Source organism: Acomys russatus, chromosome 5 (assembly GCF_903995435.1).
Source record: "Acomys russatus chromosome 5, mAcoRus1.1, whole genome shotgun sequence".
Lineage (NCBI taxonomy): Eukaryota > Metazoa > Chordata > Mammalia > Rodentia > Muridae > Acomys > Acomys russatus.
Genome location: NC_067141.1, coordinates 66,259,584 through 66,275,153, shown reverse-complemented (window position 1 = coordinate 66,275,153; position 15,570 = coordinate 66,259,584). Strand labels below are relative to the sequence as shown.

General features: G+C 52.4%; 1 protein-coding gene across 8 annotated transcripts in view; it reads left to right on the top strand.

Annotated features, from left to right (window-relative positions):
* The window catches only part of Sh3pxd2a (SH3 and PX domains 2A), a 197,635-nt gene that overhangs the window by 146,941 nt on the left and 35,124 nt on the right, over window positions 1-15,570 (top strand). For 5 of the 8 annotated variants that reach the window (XM_051146743.1, XM_051146740.1, XM_051146741.1 and 2 more), the window contains one exon: window positions 4,195-4,326. In XM_051146743.1, the coding sequence (XP_051002700.1) occupies window positions 4,195-4,326 (132 nt within the window). Of the gene's footprint in view, window positions 1-2,311; window positions 2,483-3,339; window positions 3,365-4,194; window positions 4,327-15,570 lie in introns of those variants that run through there. The other 3 variants (XM_051146747.1, XM_051146748.1, XM_051146746.1) reach the window with 3 other exon arrangements.

Below are 15,570 nucleotides of genomic sequence, written 5' to 3'. Positions count from 1 at the left end.
CTCTGCACAGGGCTTTGGCCCCGTATTTTCAGGGCATTCGGAACAGTCCCATGAGGTACTGTTCCTGTTTACAGATGAGGAAGCTAAACTCAGGAAGGGTAAGTGTCCTCCCCGAGGTCACAGAGCAAGCAAGGGCAAGGCCCGACTGGACTCCAGAGCCTCTGACGCTGATGCTAAGTTTGTGCCTCAGGAATGCTGGGTAACGGTTCTGTCTGGCACGGGAATCAGAGGTGACTAGTCTGGAGAACCATTCCCAAGCAAAAGCCCCGGAGAGACCGAGAGACGGAGTGCTAAGGAAGCCTCCTGAGAGGCAAAAATGCCTGGGTAGGATTGAGAGTAACAGAAGGGAAGGGAAAGCATTTGGGGCAGGACCTACAGGCAAGACTTAGGGAGAACTCAGTACACGGTGCTGAGCAACAAATGCTACGCGGAATGGAGGAGGAGTATCAGGGAGCCAGAGGAGCACCGATCACAAGAAAGACTGGGCTCCAATCTACCCTTGATTCTTCAAGTGCCCAGGAGCCATTGAAGGGTTGGGTGCCAGGGAATGACTTGGCAAAGACCTAGTTTAGAAGCTTAAGTTGACAGCAAAACACCCCAAATTTCTATGCAGAGGGTAATTGGAGGGATGCAGGTGTGAGGCAGGGTAGGGCAGAGACCCTCAGGAGCCCAGCGGGCCCAGCCAAGGACTCCAGTAAAGCTTAAGAACCCATCTCTTATGCAAGTCCTGTCCTAATGCAGGAGAGACAGCTCTCCAGAAGGGTCCACCCCTCTGCTCCGTGCCAAAGCCTCATCTGAGCACAAGAGGCTCCCTCCCCCCTCCCTCAGGCAGACTCCTCCAGACCCCAATTTTCCAGGCCTTGCCTGCCTTGGAGAGAATCCAGAGCTGCCTCTACAGATGACATCACCACCCACCGCCGAGCAAGCCGAGCCGTTTCTCATCTGGATACCTGCTCTTAGTTGCCTGCTGCCATGCACCAACACCCCAAGAGGCAGATGCCAGGGGGGAGAGAGAGGAAGGAAGAGAGGGAACCCACAGCTAGTGCAGCTGTCTGCAAGAAGAGAGGCAGCCTGCCCATGCTGTGTGACCCCGGAAGAAGCTCTCTTTGCTTTACTTTCCTGAGTCATAGAGCGCTAGCCGTTAGAGACTCCAGCCAATTTTCCAGGCAGACCGCGCATGAGGACTGTGGGTGTGTAGATTTTCCTCTGCTTTGAAATCTTGCCTCAGATTTTTCTTGGCTTGAGCCAAAATGAGCTGATATCTGTCCCCTTCCACTGGCACCTCATCTTTGTCCTCACATCTTTGTCCATCGTCTGGCCACGGTCCCAGAACTTCTTGCTCCTTATCGCTTCAGTTTGCCATCTCCTTCTCCTCCCTTCCAGTTCAGTCATTTATTGTCCCCCCCCCTTTGGGGGAAGGAGGGGGTAAGGCCCTTCTTGCTTTACCCAGATGAACCTGCAGTCACGCCATCTGTCTGGAAGTACATTCGTTTTCACGCTCAGTGCCTGCCACTCATGGATGCACGGGCTACTCAGCAGAGGCGACAGCATGAGCCTATAAGAATCCCGGACTCCAGTGTTTATCAGGCACCATCTGTGTGTCAGGTGTCTGGGGACGCCTAGAGACTGAGCATCAATAGTACCTGCAGGCCATGGGTGGTACAGGAGTTAAGATCATGTGCTCGGAGGCATGGGGCTTGGGTACAGTCCCACCTCAGGACACTGCATCCCCTCGTGACTTTCAGTTTACATGTGGGTAGCATGAGGCCATGTGGAGCCTACTGTGGAAGGGTACGGTGAGGACCTAGCACGATGCTGAGTATGGGACTGACCGACCCTGAGGGGCCCTGGTGGTGACTTGCATGTGCTTGGCCACTGTCAGGACTTAGAAGTGTCAACCTGGTCCAGAATTCCTACCCCTGTCGTCCGTCCCCCCACTCAGGTCTGATATTCTTCATACCCCTGTGTCACATTTAAGGTCCTCTCAGTGTCTGGTCCCCTTTTGGTTTGTGCTACACAGGACAGGCACTGATACCCTCGCCCAGGGCCTATTCTGTGGCTAGCTGGTGCCCAAGCTGGCGACATAGGAGTATAGAGGCTGGGATGCCCAGCTGTTGGTTGTGTTTCTGCCTGAAATACAATTCTGGCTTGGCAGGGACCGTCCAGGGGCTTGCATGTGTGCACTCATGAGGCACACCTCAGCTTCTGAGTCTCCAGTGGGGCCCTGCTGGGGCCAGAAAAGCAAATCTTACTTTTGGCTGCATCTCCGAACTGACAGGTTGGGCTATGCAAAGTGACTCATGCAGAGGCCCCACCCACTAAAGCTGGCCCTCTAAAGCCCAAGCATCAGATTTGGAGGTTTAAAAGCTCCTGTGACGAGTTCCTAAGTGGAGGGTCATTGTGTCTGAAGGACAGTGTGTATGGAAACAGGTCAGTGTCCTGTGATTTTGAAGAGAAGTGGACTTGAACCTTTAAAAAGACCGTGAGTGCTTTGGCTGTCTCTGTATGAGCTGTGGGAACGGGAAGAGAAAAGGGTGTCTCAAGGTAGACTGAAGCTGTACCTGCCCAGCATGTGAGTCAGACTTGGTCATGCAGAGGGAATGTGTCCGAGGGGTGAGGCAGGCACCACAGGAGACTGGGAACACTCACTGGGCCATTTCTTTGGTTACTCTGATGGTGCAGAGCCCAGCCTTCTGGAATATTGCTAGTAGAGTTTTGCATTTGTTTTGATTTTGAGATAGGTTTCTTGAGTGGCAACCCAGGCTGACCTTGAACTCCTGACTCTCCTGCCTCTGCCTCTAGTGTGGGAACTACAGGCTGACTGGCAAACATATGGTGTAAGAAATGTGCTAGGAATTCCCTTAGGGTTGGAGGGGTCTGGGAAGGCTTCCTGAAAGAGGTGATTAGTCATTTTCTGGCTCGCAGATTCGTACAACACTAGCAGGGCATCCCGTCTTCCGGAGTGTCTGAGGTAACTGCTGAAGAGCAGAGACGATCTGACAGCACATCCAGCCATATTCCCTTTAAGCTGAGATGGGCACCCAGCCCGTCCCTTTCCCAGCCTGGTGCTTGTTTAACGAATGTCACACTGGTCCAGTAGCCAAATAGGACAAAGAGCTGCTTGCTCCTGGAAGCAGGGCTCACGTGCCCTCTCTCTGATACACCCCAGCCTTTGACTCTGAGGCTTTAAAAAACTGCCTAGCACTTCAAGGCAAGAGGGACCAGGCAGCCTCTGCTGGTTGAGATGGTGAAGGGGGGTGGGGCAGGGGGGGGGCAGGAAGGCTCCTCCAGAACCCCTGAGGCTGCTGTCTGCCCGGCCCTTGAAGAACCAGGAGGACAGGAATGGAGCAGAACTTGAGGAAAAGTTGGCGAGGGGGGTGGGGGTGGGATTGGGGGGGGGGGCTAGGCTCGCCAGCACTGGCGCTGGGACTTTCTTCTTGGGTTTCAAGTAAACAGTCTGGGCCCTCCTCCCATCCCCTGCCTCCACCCCCAGCTCCTCATTCGACGGGTCTCATGTGTTTCTATTTAAGGGTTTCGAGTAAGCCCTAGTGATTGGCGGTCTCCAACCCTCTTGACTCTTTGCTGGACCTAGGCTGTGGAGAAGTTCTCTCTCTCCCTCCTGAGGGGAGCCCTTGCTGCCTTTTCTCTCTGGGTTTACAGGCTTGGGGTAGAGGCAGCCGGTGTCCTGAACCTCCCACTTCCCTCTCTTCTCTCTCTCCCCTGTGCTCTGGTCTCAGCCTTCATGGGCCGCCCACTGTGCTCTTGTGGCCTCCCTCTCACACCCCAGCCAGCCCTAGAGTCTGGAGAGATGATGGGAGGCCCCAGGCCTCTCTGCAGACTCCCCCATGCTGGCCTGTGACTAACTCTTTACACGCAGCAGCAGGCTTTCCCCTCAACTTCCCTTGGCTTCCATCTCTGTCTCTCTCTGCCTCCCTCCACCCCCTTCTCCGCCCCCCCCCCCCCATCCCCTGGCTCTCCATGTCCCCCGGTCCCCGCGGTGCAGCGGGCCGGTGTGGGGCCTTGCTATATGGCCTGTCCTTGGGTCCCAGCAAGCTGCGAGCCCTGGCTACGGGCTGTTCCTCGGTGCAGAGCTGGCGACCGAGCAGCCTCCCTCGAGGGCGATGGACAGAGGGCGCCCCGGACGCGGGGCCACAGCCGGCCGCTGGCTCACCGCATGCTTTCTGCCCTCGCCAGGTGCCGACACCAACGCCGAGCCCATGATCCTGGAACAGTACGTGGTGGTGTCCAACTATAAGAAACAAGAGAACTCAGAGCTGAGCCTCCAGGCCGGGGAGGTGGTAGATGTCATCGAGAAGAACGAAAGTGGTGAGTGCCTGGCCTTTGGCTGTCCCCTCCCCGTTCCAGCGGGGCTTCTGGGCCCTGCTGGGTTTTTGTTCCTCTCTCCCCCCCCCACAGCCCCCCCCCCACCTCTGCAGCTATACGTTATTTCCATCTGGAAGGGAGAGGGCCGAGAAGTCTGAAGTTCCCCTGTTGGTTTGGGCTGCAGGCCAGCAGTTTGCCTGGTGGGGGAAGAATGTCTCCCTGGCTTGAGGCTGATTAGCCAGCTTGTGCTAAGGCAAAGCCAAGGTGGCAGCAGGAGCATCCATTCTCTATTCGGGGACCCCAATGCCATCCCAGGCCCAGAGGAGATGGTAGCTTTAGCTCAGGGGTGCCCAGTGACAGCTTTCCCAGTTTGAGTTGTCTATCTGCCAGGATCTAGGCAGGAGTGGGAGGACTCAGCCAGCTGGTGGAGAAGGCAGGCCATGGCATCACAATGGATTCCAGAGTCCCCAGACCCCTGGCAAGATGTCTGAGGAAGGGCCAGGCCTTGTGGGAGGTTGGCTAGTGTCTGGGCAGTGAGTGGGTGGTGAGCTGCTTGCCTCCTGCTGAGCTGGAAAGCAGCAGGACCTGGGAAGAGGGCCCAGGCTCTGGATGAAGCCAGGTCCTGGAGGGGTCCTGTAGCAGCCACTTTGTCACTAAGAACTGATATGGGAACCACGCCCATGGCTTGCCAGGGTCTGCTGGTTCCAGGGTCCTTGCAGAGTGGACCAAAGTCCCTTGATATCCTTGATGAGAAAAGGCACAGCAGATAGAGAAAAGAGGGGTCAAGTCTGTCGGTCTGTGTTGCAGGCTCATGTGGCTCCTGAAGGGGCAGAGGGTCCTTGAAGCCACAGAGTCCCCTGCAGCGTTCCCACACCCTGCCAGGTGGTATGTGAGTAGGGTCAGGATCTTGTTTTGGTTTTGGTTTCATTTTTCTGGGGGCAGGACTTGTACATAGATGTACCCCTGGATTGTATTTGGGGGCCCCTCAAGAGAGAGGCACACCTTCTCTGTTCCCTTCAAATATTCTGAAAAGAAAGCAGTCTAAAGGAGCACTGTGTCCATTCTATAGATAGGATGACTGAGGCACAGAGAGCTGTTGCGGGGGGTGTTAAGTGTTCTGAGGTCAACTCCCAAACTCCTGAACGATAATGTCTCTGGGTGGCTGAGGAGACACTAAAGAAATCTCAGTGGACATTCCTGGTGCTCCTGAGCACCAGGCTATGATGTGAACGTAGGCTGGACACCCCCTCCTTAGGCCAGTGTCATCATAGTCCACTTCCGTCCCTGATAAGTCAGGCTCTGTCCTCGTGCCTGGGCAGTTGGCAGTGACACTTGCACACATGACAGAACGTGACCTGGCAATTAGATCTTGATTCCAGGTGACCACCGCACTGGTTCCCTCCCTGTGTAACTTCGTGGTGTCCCTAACTCTCTGATCTGTAAGGAAGCTGGCATTGTCTTGGGGGCAGGCTCTGGAAGCTCTGAGTCCCTGAGGCGCCATGGAGGGTTTGCTGTCTCATGACAGACTGAGAAGTGGTGGTGGTGATGGGTGTTTGCTTGGGAGCAGGCTTCTAGGAAGACAGCTCACTGCTGAATGCAAGATCAGTTCTTCCAGAGAGGTGCTTTCTTGGGTGCTGTCACACGTGCCCTGTCTCGCCACCGTCACTATGTAACCCAGCGTAGCAGGAGGGGTAAGCCCCTGAGTCTTTGGGGTCAGTTAGCCATTGGCCAGGATGGCAGAGGGTCTTGCTACATGATTGCATGCTGAGGGTGGTGGCACACGCCTTTAACCATAGCACTCAGGAGGCAGAGGTAGGCACTGTCTGTGAGTTTGAGGTCAGCCTCGTCTATATAGTGAGTTTGACTCCATCTGTGGCTAAATAGTGAGGCCCTGTCTCAAACAAACAAGCAAACCCCAAAAACAAAACCCTCCAGGATTCATTTGTCTTTTCTCTTCCTGTTCCATATCTATAACCCTAGAATACATGGACTATTTCCTAAGCATCTGTGTGAGACCTAGAAACAGTGTGGAGATGCCTATTTTCCTGCAGAGTCCCTTTGGCTGTTAAAAGGTGCCTCAGCTTGCCCCTACACCCATCCTCTGAGAAGCCCAGTCTGGCACAGAGACCGCATAAGATGCAGGATTCTGGCTACTGCCACATAGCTGGGTGACTTCAGAGCCCTTCACGTCTCTGGGCCTTACCTGTTTTTTCTGGATAACCTCATGGCTGCTTGGAAGTGGAGGCTGGAACAAGCAGTCTCCCTGAGCCCTGTCTTGTGTCTGAACTGCTGGGTGACTCAGCAAGGCCCTGGGTGTCAGAGGGAGGAGAGCCTCATTATTTGTGGCTTCTCTGCCGCTCTGGTGTTTTGTGGAGATCGTTATGTAGCTACACTGTGGATCTCTGGAGTACTGTGGCTACCTGTCTGTCTGTCACAAGATGGCTCGTATGTACATCCAGCTTAGTAAGAGAGAGAGAGGGTAGAGGAGAGAAAGCTACATGACCAGACTTAAGACCCTGGGCAGTAATTCTCTGGTAAGGAAGCAGGAGGCTGGATTGAGGGGGTTGTAGGTGAGGCATGTGCATCCTGTGAGCTGTCTCAGAGTGGTGAGTGAGGCGTCTGAACTCCGGAACAAAGACCCAATTGTGATGCCTTTGACCTGGGACATGGTGAGCATGTTGCAACATTTCCACGGGCGTTGTTGGGCCGTAGCCCCAGTGAGTACCATCCCCCAGGCCTCCCATTGGGTGCAGGCCTCTGCCTGTGTGCCCTTTTACTTAGCTGGGAGTTGCTCAGATGGAGGGTCCATTGGGAGAACCAGCAACCTCTGGCTCTGCCTATTTGTCAGAGGCCCCTGCGTGACCTGAACTACAGCCACAAGGTAATGTGGGATGTTTGACATGCCAGCATTCTGTGGCTGTCATCCATCTAAAGAGATGGAAGGTGATTCCAAGTCCATAAACCGTAAGCACCAGGCCCCAGGTCACCATACTAAATAGGATAATTTTACCAGCATCATGGAGTAATCCTATGTGGGAGAAGACACTTTAACCATTTTGCAACTAAAGAAATAGGCAAAGCGTCTAAGTGATTCTTAGAATCCAAGAGCTGAGGTCTCTCGCTCCAAAAAGGCCCTGGAGGAGGCTGAGAAGTTGCTCATCTTGGAGTGTTGAGTGGGTAAAAGTGTGTGTCTGTGATGCCTGTGTCTGTGATGAGTGGATTAGAGACATGGACTGGTCAAGATGATCATAGATCTCCCTGGAGGACCCGTGCCAAAAGATGTCCCTCGGGTCCTCCTGGCATGGTGGTCACAGGTGGTGGGCTATTGGTGATTAAATTGATCCTTTGACCTTGGAGGCAGGCATCAATTGAAAAGACCTCAAGACGATGATGTGTTCCCAAACCAAGGATAATCCATCCCAAGGAGCATATATAAGGGCAGAAGTTACAAGCATCCTTTTTGATTAAAAAGAAAGAGCTCATATAAGAAGACCGTTCTCCACTGTCCAGTGGCATCACAGAGAACAGGAAGATACAGCAGCTTTGGTGGCTTTACCATCCAGCAGGCCATGGCCAGGGCCTGCAACAGCCATTGTTTCTTTATGGAAACCCCTTGACCCTTCTTCACCTTTAACCTGAGCAATGGTACCTGAAGTGTGTGTTCATAGGACATTCTTATGTCTCGAAGACTGCCTCAGCCGTACCTTCTGGCCGCATAACTGGTCTGACATCTGCAGACTGGTGAGGTCAGGGCCCTGGTTGCCGATTTCCGAGCTGACCGAAGCTGCCTCCAGCTTTCCAGGATTGTTTCCTTCCAAGACTGCAGCCAGGGCTGGGAGTGTGGGTGGTGAGTCAACAGAATTCTTCCTGCCTCAGCTTTCACCCTGAGCCTTACTTCCTGGCACTGCTGTGACACACCGAGGGTTCTCATCCTTCCTTGGAAACTAGGGCTTTTGCGCTCTTTGTGTTAATCCACTCCCTTTCCCGGGGAGGAAACTAAGCCTCAAGAAGCTTTACCCTCCAAAGCTAGTTCTTTAGTGCATTTGATCTGTGACTAAAGGCTGGAAATTCCTCTAACTTGCTCAAGAGTCTATTGAAAAACTACAGGAAAAACTCAAGCCAAGAGCGGGATGTGACTCCAGCCCTGGGGCGGGGGGGGGGGGGGGGGGGGGGGGGGGCTGGGACCGGGACGCACAGTCAGCATGGCCTTACTTTTGTCCTTTCTTGGCTCTGCCTCTGCCCCCCACTCCCACTCTGTGCACGTGCCTGCCTCTGCATGGCATGTGTGTTCTGATCTCTTTTTCTCTGGTTCCACGTGGACGCGAAGCCGAGCTGTGCACTCCTCACTGCAGACCAGCTTTCTTTCTCTCCTTCACCTAAGATAGCAGCTTGTTTACATCCGGGTGGCTTGTCAGCCCCAGCCTCTGTGAGGTTTCAGTTGAGGGACTTGCTATAGGCTCCAGTTCTGAGCTCAGATTTTGAAGTGTGAGCTGGCTCATGGGAAGGCTGAGGCAGGAGGATCCCTTCCATCTACAAGTTGGAGACTCTTCTGAGAAACAGAGGGAGATACCCTGTCTGTATCCTAGTGAGTGTGGGTGTATACTCTTGTCAATCTCCTTACTTTCCCAGTGAGAAAACGGATTGTGTATATGAATGCATACGAATCTGATTGGCTTCTTGTCAGCCAGTGGATTGACAGTTTTTAGAGACAAGCCTGATTCAATTGGCAGAATCCAGGAGAGTTGTCACAGGGTGTAATTATGACTACTTAGCTAACCTCTTCAGCAGTGACTGTTGAAAACATGGTTGTTGTTGTTGTTGCTGTGGGGGTTGGAGGTGGAGAAAAAGAACACATGGCATTCATGTGGAGGTCAGAGGACCAGTTTTCAGAGTTGCTTTTCTCCTTTTGCTGGAGATCCTGGGAATCAAACTCAAGTCATCCAGCTTGTGGGACAAATGCTTTCGTTTATTGTTGTCAGCTAGAAGGCATGTTTTAAAGAAGAGTGCTATTTGGGTAAGGGGTGACCCCAGAACATGGGTATCTGCAACCATTTATTTGAGAGGCTATGTATGTAAGCAGAGAAGACCACAAACCTAGAATTGAAATACTGGGTTTCAGATCTAGTGCTGGGGGCTGAGGCTGTTGCTTTGTGGTGGAGTGCTTGTTTAACATGCTCCAAGCCTAGACTTCACCCTCAGTGCGATGGAGGAGGAGGAGGAAGAGGAGGAGGAGGAGGAAGAGGAGGAGGAGGAAGAGGAAGAGGAGGAGGAAAAGAAGAAATCCAATGTTACCCTGGCATTAGAAACAAGAATCAGTTCTTTAAAAATTTTTTTTAGATTTACTTACTTTATGTGTATCAGTGTCTGTCTACATGTATGCGTGTGCACCACATACATGTCTGATGCCCGCAGAGGCCAGAAGAGGGCATTGAATTCCCTAGCACTGGAGTTACAGATGGTCATTTGGATGCTGGAAACTGAACCCAGGTCCTCTGTAAGATCCAAGTGCTATTAACTCCAGCCTTTCAATTTCCTTTTCCAGAGTACAGGTGGACGGTGACATGTAACACAGGGACTTTTTTTTTTTAATATTTACTTATTATTATGTATACAATGCTCTGCCTGTGTGTACACCTGCAGGCCAGAAGAGGGCATCAGATCACATTCTAGATGGTTGTGAGCTACCATGTAGGAAATGAACTCAGGACCTCTGGAGGAGCAGTAAGTGCTCTTAACCTCTGAGCCATCTCTCCAGCCCTAAACAAGGACTTTTTAAAAAGGTGAAATGTACTGTACATAGTGCTCATTTGTTTATTTCATGATATTTGCATATTTCCTTTGTCTCAGGCACTGTGATAATTGTTTATACACCCACAGTATTCATGTCCAATTGGTGTGAGAATTCAAGCACTTAAGATGTGGGCAGTAGGGCTAGAGAGATGGCTCAGCGGTTAAGAACACTGTCTGTAGTTGGGTGTGGTGGCGCACCCAGAGGTAGGTGGATCTCTGGGAGTTTGAGGCCAGCCTGGTCTACAAAGAAAGTTTCAGGACAGTCAGGGCTGTTACACAAAGAAACCCTGTTTCCAAAAACCAAACCAAACCAAACAAAAGCAAAAACAAAAAAAAAAAAGCACTGTCTGTTCTTCCAGAGGCCTAAGTTCAATTCCCAGTGACCTCATGGTGGCTCACGACCATCTATACTCGGATCTGATGCCCTCTTCTGACCTGCAGGCATAAATACAGACAGAGTACTTATATACATAAATAAATAAATACAATCTTTTTTTAAAAACGTGGACTGTGTTGTGCAGATAGGGTAGCTTCCATTTTTTTTTTTTAAACTTACATTTATTTCTTATGGGTAGAAGCCTGTATGAGACATTCATGCCACGTTATGCATATGGAGGTTGGAGGATAACACGTGGGAGCTGGTTCTCTTCTACTGTGTGGGTCCTGGGGATGAACTCATGTGGTTATACTTCGTGGCAAGCATCCCCACCCACTGATCCGTCTCATCCACGTGGCATAGCTTTACAGACTTTCCTCTGTCTTTTGTTTTTTTTGATGGTGGTGGTGGGGTTGTGTTTTTGTTTTGGGTTGGTTGGTTGGTTGGTTGGTTTTTCAAGACAGGGTTTCTCTGTGTAGCCTTAGCTGTCCTGAACTCGCTTTGTAGACCAGGCTGGTCTTGAACTCACAGAGATCAGCCTGCCTCTGCCTCCCGAGTGCTGGGATTAAATGCCTGGCTTGACTTTCCTCTATCTTAAATTGACTCCATTTAGCTTCTAAGTCTTGTGCTTGGACTGTGCTTGACTAAGGAACAGCCTGAATACTGACCCAGACTTCCACGCTGTGCTGCCAAGAGACGGACACCCCGTAAAGACACTCCAGGCTGTTTCTCCGGAGGGTAGTTCATTGCCAGACGCATTGCAGATGAGTCAACTGGCATTCCTGTCTCCAAACAGCCTTGTGAGGTGAGGGTCCCCGAGTCCGTGTGCATTTGGAGGTACAGTCTGGCGCTCACGAGGCCCTATAGGAGCATCACAATGCCTTGCTCTCTGATAGCTCTTCTCTTCCTAAGTACATGTGTGCGTCCCTGCTGTATCTGCCTAGTCAGCACTTCCTAAGTCCATTCTGGTCCAAGGCCATCTCTGGTATGCAGTTTGTTCACTTCATGAAGCTGGCTGGAGGAAAGCGGGCCAGAGAGCATAAGTCCCTGAGCAAGTGAGCCTGGGACTCTTCAGCCTTACTCACTGTAGGACAGAGACCATCTTAGCCCTGAGATTACAGAATAGCCCCCTCATGAAAATCCCATACTTCTTGCTACATAAACCTAGTTGTAGTTTTGATTACTCTGCGACTCTCAGAAAGTCCCTTGGATCCTCTGTCGACTTTCTTACCTATATGACAGGGATAACTGTACAGCCACAGCCCCTGATACCAGAGCTGGGATATTGTAACTCAAAAGGGCTCCGTGTTCAGGGATAGAGACACAGCAAGTGACAGTGTATGACAGCACAGATAGGAAACTAGGCTGGGAACTTGAGGTGTAGTTAAATGGCAGTGTTTGCCTAGCAGGCAAAAGCCTTGCTTTGACCCCTAACGTAAGCTAGGTGCACATCTGTAATCCCAGCACTGGGAGGTAGAGGCAGGAGGACCAGAAGTTCAAGGTCATCCTTGGCGACATAGCAAGTTTGAGGCCTGTCTGGACTATATGAGCCTCAAACCCAAGCCACATCACCCTAACACAGCAACGGCACAGTGCCCCCACCTGAACTATACTCAGCGCTTCTAACTCAGCTCTGTGGGTCTCTGAGGCAGAGACAGCAGCAGAGGAGTTACTACCTGTGAGGTTAGGGCAGCCCCCGCCAGAGCCACCTGCTTTGGAGTTCTTACTTCCACAGCTGTCCTTGTCCCAGCCTGTGACAAGAAAGAAGGGCTTGTGACAGAGGCCAGACTGCTATTGGTAATCCAGGGGTGGATACCTTCCATCAGAATGCTTCGTGCAAGGCCGGCAGAGAGGAGGCCCACCTGGGACACTACTGTGCTGGCCACCAAAGTCTGTCACGTGGTGCAGAGCTGCAGTGCTGGGGGCCAAGACTGGGTCTAGTGGGACGGGGGCTGAGCCTTAGAAAATGGGACGGGAGTGGTGGTGTACATGTTTAATCCCAGCTCCGGAGGCAGAGGCAGGCGGATCACTGTGAGTTCGAGGTCAGCCTGGTCTACAAAGCGAGTCCAGGATAGCTAAGGCTACACACAGAAACCCTGCACAGAAACCCTGTCTCAAAAAACCAAAAAAAAAAAAAAAAAAAAAAAAAAAAAGAAAGAAAGAAAAAAAGAAAATAAACACATTCCAATGGGCAGAAGGGACATGTGGGGTGGTGGGCAGGGATATCAAAGCTGAAGGAATGTGGAAGTTAGGCCTCCCTGCTGCCTGATGAGGGGAGCTTGGAGCCCATCTTCCTGGCTCGGGGGGTGGGGGAGGGCAGCAGGAGCAGGTGTCAGGCAACAAGGAGGCTCTAGAAATAGTTCTTCCCTCGAGCTACATGTGCCATGGCTGTCGTCAGGAAGGCATCCAAGAGCTTGTCAGCACCGTGCTGCCAGCCACATGCCAGGAACCAGCTGCCAGACAGCAGGGCAGGGCCACGGGTGCTGGACTGTCCCTCTGTCTCATGTTCTCCCTGCTTGAGTTGGACAGGTACCCTCACCTGATGCTGTCTCTGTAGAGAGGTGACCTGACTCTCTGGATTCAGGCTGCTCTAGCCTGTGAGTGGGCAGTCCTGGAGACGCTGCCCTCTACACATAGGCATGCATGTACGCTTTGTCCCCCAGTGGAAGTGGCAGGCCTCACTCCCCAGCTAAAGAACAGGGAGAAGCTCCTCCCACACACCCTCTACACTTATGTAATGGGCTTTAGCTAAGTGTAGGGCACACACTTTCTGGGGAGTATAATTTGTCAGAACCTCAGGGGAATTTGGGTTGAGAAATTGCCCCTTTCTTGTTCTTTCCCTAGCTTACCCTGTGGCTGCTGGATGTCACACACTTCAGCACTTGGGTTTTTAGCAATCACTGTGGTGGCAGCTGAGGGTAGCCCATGGCAACCACCCTCAGTCCTATCAGCATCTTTTCAGGTTCCATAGCTTCATGCTCTGGGTGTCCAGTGCTGACCAAGAATCCTAGTCTGAAGATGCGGAGCAGCTAAGGTGACCCAGTTGGCTCAGATGACCTAAAAAGTCTTATGGGAGTCACTGTTCCATAGGGTTCCCCATCTTGGAGCCTGTTGAACCCCCTAAAATGTAGGGACGCATCTGGTTCCTATAGCTCAAGTTCATCTCTTTGTGACTGAAATGTATGATATGAAACTATTTTTTAGGACTCATCGTCTCAACTCAGGCTCTGTTTCCCTTCTAGCTGGGCATCTCTCAGGCTCCCGATAAAATTCATCTGTTTCTTTCAAGCTTCTATTGGACTGGGGAAGGCCCAGGGGCACCACAGGGGGTAAGAGAAAGCCAAGCTCAGAGTCAGTCTGCCAAGGACTAGTGGCAAAGGGAGTAAAACTGTGCCTGGGCCCGAAACTGATGCGTGATCACCGTGTCTCCCTCTCCTGCAGTCTGCTCCATCTGCACCGCCACAGCCACCTTTAGCTCACCATGTCTTGGAACCTAAGCGGCCAGAAGTCTGTATGTGTGTTCTCTTAGTTGCCTGCTGGGTACCATCACCAGAGAGGTTAAGACCTCCTGGGGACATGCTAGCTATCTGGGGATTTTGAGCTTTATTCCCCCCAAGGTGATCTCTTTCTGAATCATAATATTTTGCGTCACAGGATAGAAAACCATGCGATCTTTAAAACCTTTTAGTGGAGCTTGTTAAGGAGGAAATCGAAACCCAGAAAAGTGAGGTAACGTGCCCTGGAAAGATTTGCTGTGTGAGTTCCCCACACCACACCCCAAGAGCTAGGAAGCAGAGGTCAGTTCCCCTGGAGCAGGCGAAGGACAAGCAAGGGCTAGAGGCCAGAGAAACTCTGAAGGAGAGCGGAGAACATTCTTGGCTCCCCAGGTCCTTCAGGAAGGGCTGGTCTATGTGAGTGGCAGGTGGGGGGCCAGGGTTTGGGTAGAGTCGGAGCTGTGCCCCCCTGGCCCTAATCCAGGTATCTCCAGTCCATGTTGCCCTCTCTGCTTGAAACCAAACAGAACCATCTGAGCCCCTCTGCACCAGCCCCATCCCACATGGACTAGACCCTCCGTCCTTGTCTCCTCTCTCCTCCCTCTCCTCCAGCCTTCGGTGCTAAGGAGTTCCTGCTTCCATAGCAGGCAGGCAGCTATGGAAACAAGCATGGAGACGCTGCTGCTGTGTGACCTAGGGCATGCATAGGACTCGGGGAGAGCAGTGGGCAGAAAGCCGCTTGCCCCTGCTGTCAGTGACATCCTTGGGGCTCTACCTGTGGCCTAGATACAGTGAGCCGGTAATATTCAGCATGTAAGGTCAAAAGCAAGGTGATGCTGACCACGGGAGGCTAGGCCCGGTGCTACCGGTTTTGTGGAGGCCCAGGGTTGGACTGGGTAGCGAGAAGGCTTCTGAAGAAGCAGAGGCAGGGAACTTGCAAGAGTGGAGGAGTCAGGCGTGGCCTGCAGAGTGAATGGACGTGATCTGGCTGAAACAAGAGGGTTCACTGTGCAGGCGAGCCCAGCTGCAGTAAGTGTGATAGCAAAGGGAAGGAGGTAGGCGGGGCTGCCTGTGGCTCTGGGACTTTGGTACTGAGGAGCCAGTCTCTAAGGCCCCAGAAGTAATGTAGTAGCCATCGAGGGACCAGAACAGGGCTTTTGGACCCACTCTCCCTGCCAAACCACTTGAGGCTGTAGCCCAGGCTAGGTTTTAGACTCACGTCCCCAGCGCTGCACCTTTAGAGGCCCATCCCCCTTTACATGTATGCACACACAGCCTGAAAATGCAGACTGGCTTGATGTAGTGCTGCCCATGGCTGACTGGTGTCCCCGTCAGGCCCCAGCCCCCGCCCCCTTCTGCCCCCTCTGCCCCCCCCCCCCCCAGCCTCCTTTTCTCTCTCCCTTCACCAAGGTCTCTGTTGCGGTTGGCTAGATACCAGTCCCGGCACTCCTGGACACTGTCTTTCTCATTTGTTTTCTGTTCTCTCAGGGCCCCCGGCCTGCCTGTGGCTGGTTGTGCTCACATAGTCGAGTTGTTGGCTGGCTCGAGCTGCTTTGATGGGAGGAGACAGATAGCAAGCAAGGTGTG